The sequence below is a fragment of the Plasmopara halstedii genome, assembly GCF_900000015.1.
Source record: "Plasmopara halstedii genome assembly, contig: Scaffold_2261, whole genome shotgun sequence".
NCBI lineage: Eukaryota > Oomycota > Peronosporomycetes > Peronosporales > Peronosporaceae > Plasmopara > Plasmopara halstedii.
This window is the reverse complement of record NW_020189169.1, coordinates 1-735: the sequence shown is the minus strand read 5'-3', so window position 1 is coordinate 735 and position 735 is coordinate 1. Positions and strand designations below refer to the sequence as shown.

Genomic DNA, 735 nt, shown 5'->3' with positions numbered 1-735 from the left:
ACGACGGTCAAGATGTCCAAGCCATTAAATAAATACTAAAACGCATCGATTTCTTTGATACGGTAATTTATCTTAGTGATCGACGACGCTCACTGTTTAGACAAAAAATCTCATTTATATTTCAATGGAAGCGGGTTCTCTATGACGGTCATTGCTTCACTGATCGAGGAGCACCAAATAGCGGCAGCGCTACACTACGGCACCTTCGACAGCGATAGCAACCTTCGAATTCAGTCGACTATATAAAGTATATTGACGTTGAAAATTGCTTCTATTTTCTTGTTAGCTCTTCGACTGCTCATTTCTGGCCATCAGGTGATTGTATAGACCTTCACAAGCGTCTTCTAGAAGATCAAGCACGTGGTCGAAACCGCCTTCGTACCACGGATCCGGAATACGAGTGGCATCCTTGAAAGTATTGCAATAATCGGTCATCATTGAGATTTTGTCCCTGGCGAGGTCACGACATGATGGGCCGCCCCAGGCCATAGCAGCCTCCAGCACCGCCGCTTTGTTCTTGTCATCCATGCAGATGATATAGTCAAATTCATCAATGTCCATCTTGTTAAGTGGACGTGATCGCGATGTCATAACATAGCCACGTTTCTTGGCTTCTTTCGTCATGCGCGAATCCGATGAGTCTCCCTCATGGTACGACCAGCCACCGACGTTGTACCAGTTCGGATTGCCTCCTCCAGTACCGCACGATTCAATTCGAAAGGAGCTTGCATTTGC

The 735-nt window shown here is 46.1% G+C and overlaps 1 protein-coding gene across 1 annotated transcript; it reads right to left on the bottom strand.

Moving 5' to 3' along the window:
• Nucleotides 1-282: 282 nt before the first annotated feature.
• PHALS_03398 (phosphotyrosine protein phosphatase) lies at nucleotides 283-624 on the bottom strand (the record flags this gene model as incomplete). The annotated part of the gene is made up of 1 exon (XM_024717602.1): nucleotides 283-624. The coding sequence occupies one exon, from the start codon at nucleotides 622-624 to the stop codon at nucleotides 283-285; it is 342 nt and encodes a 113-aa protein (XP_024583084.1).
• Between the last annotated feature and the right edge of the window lie 111 nt (nucleotides 625-735).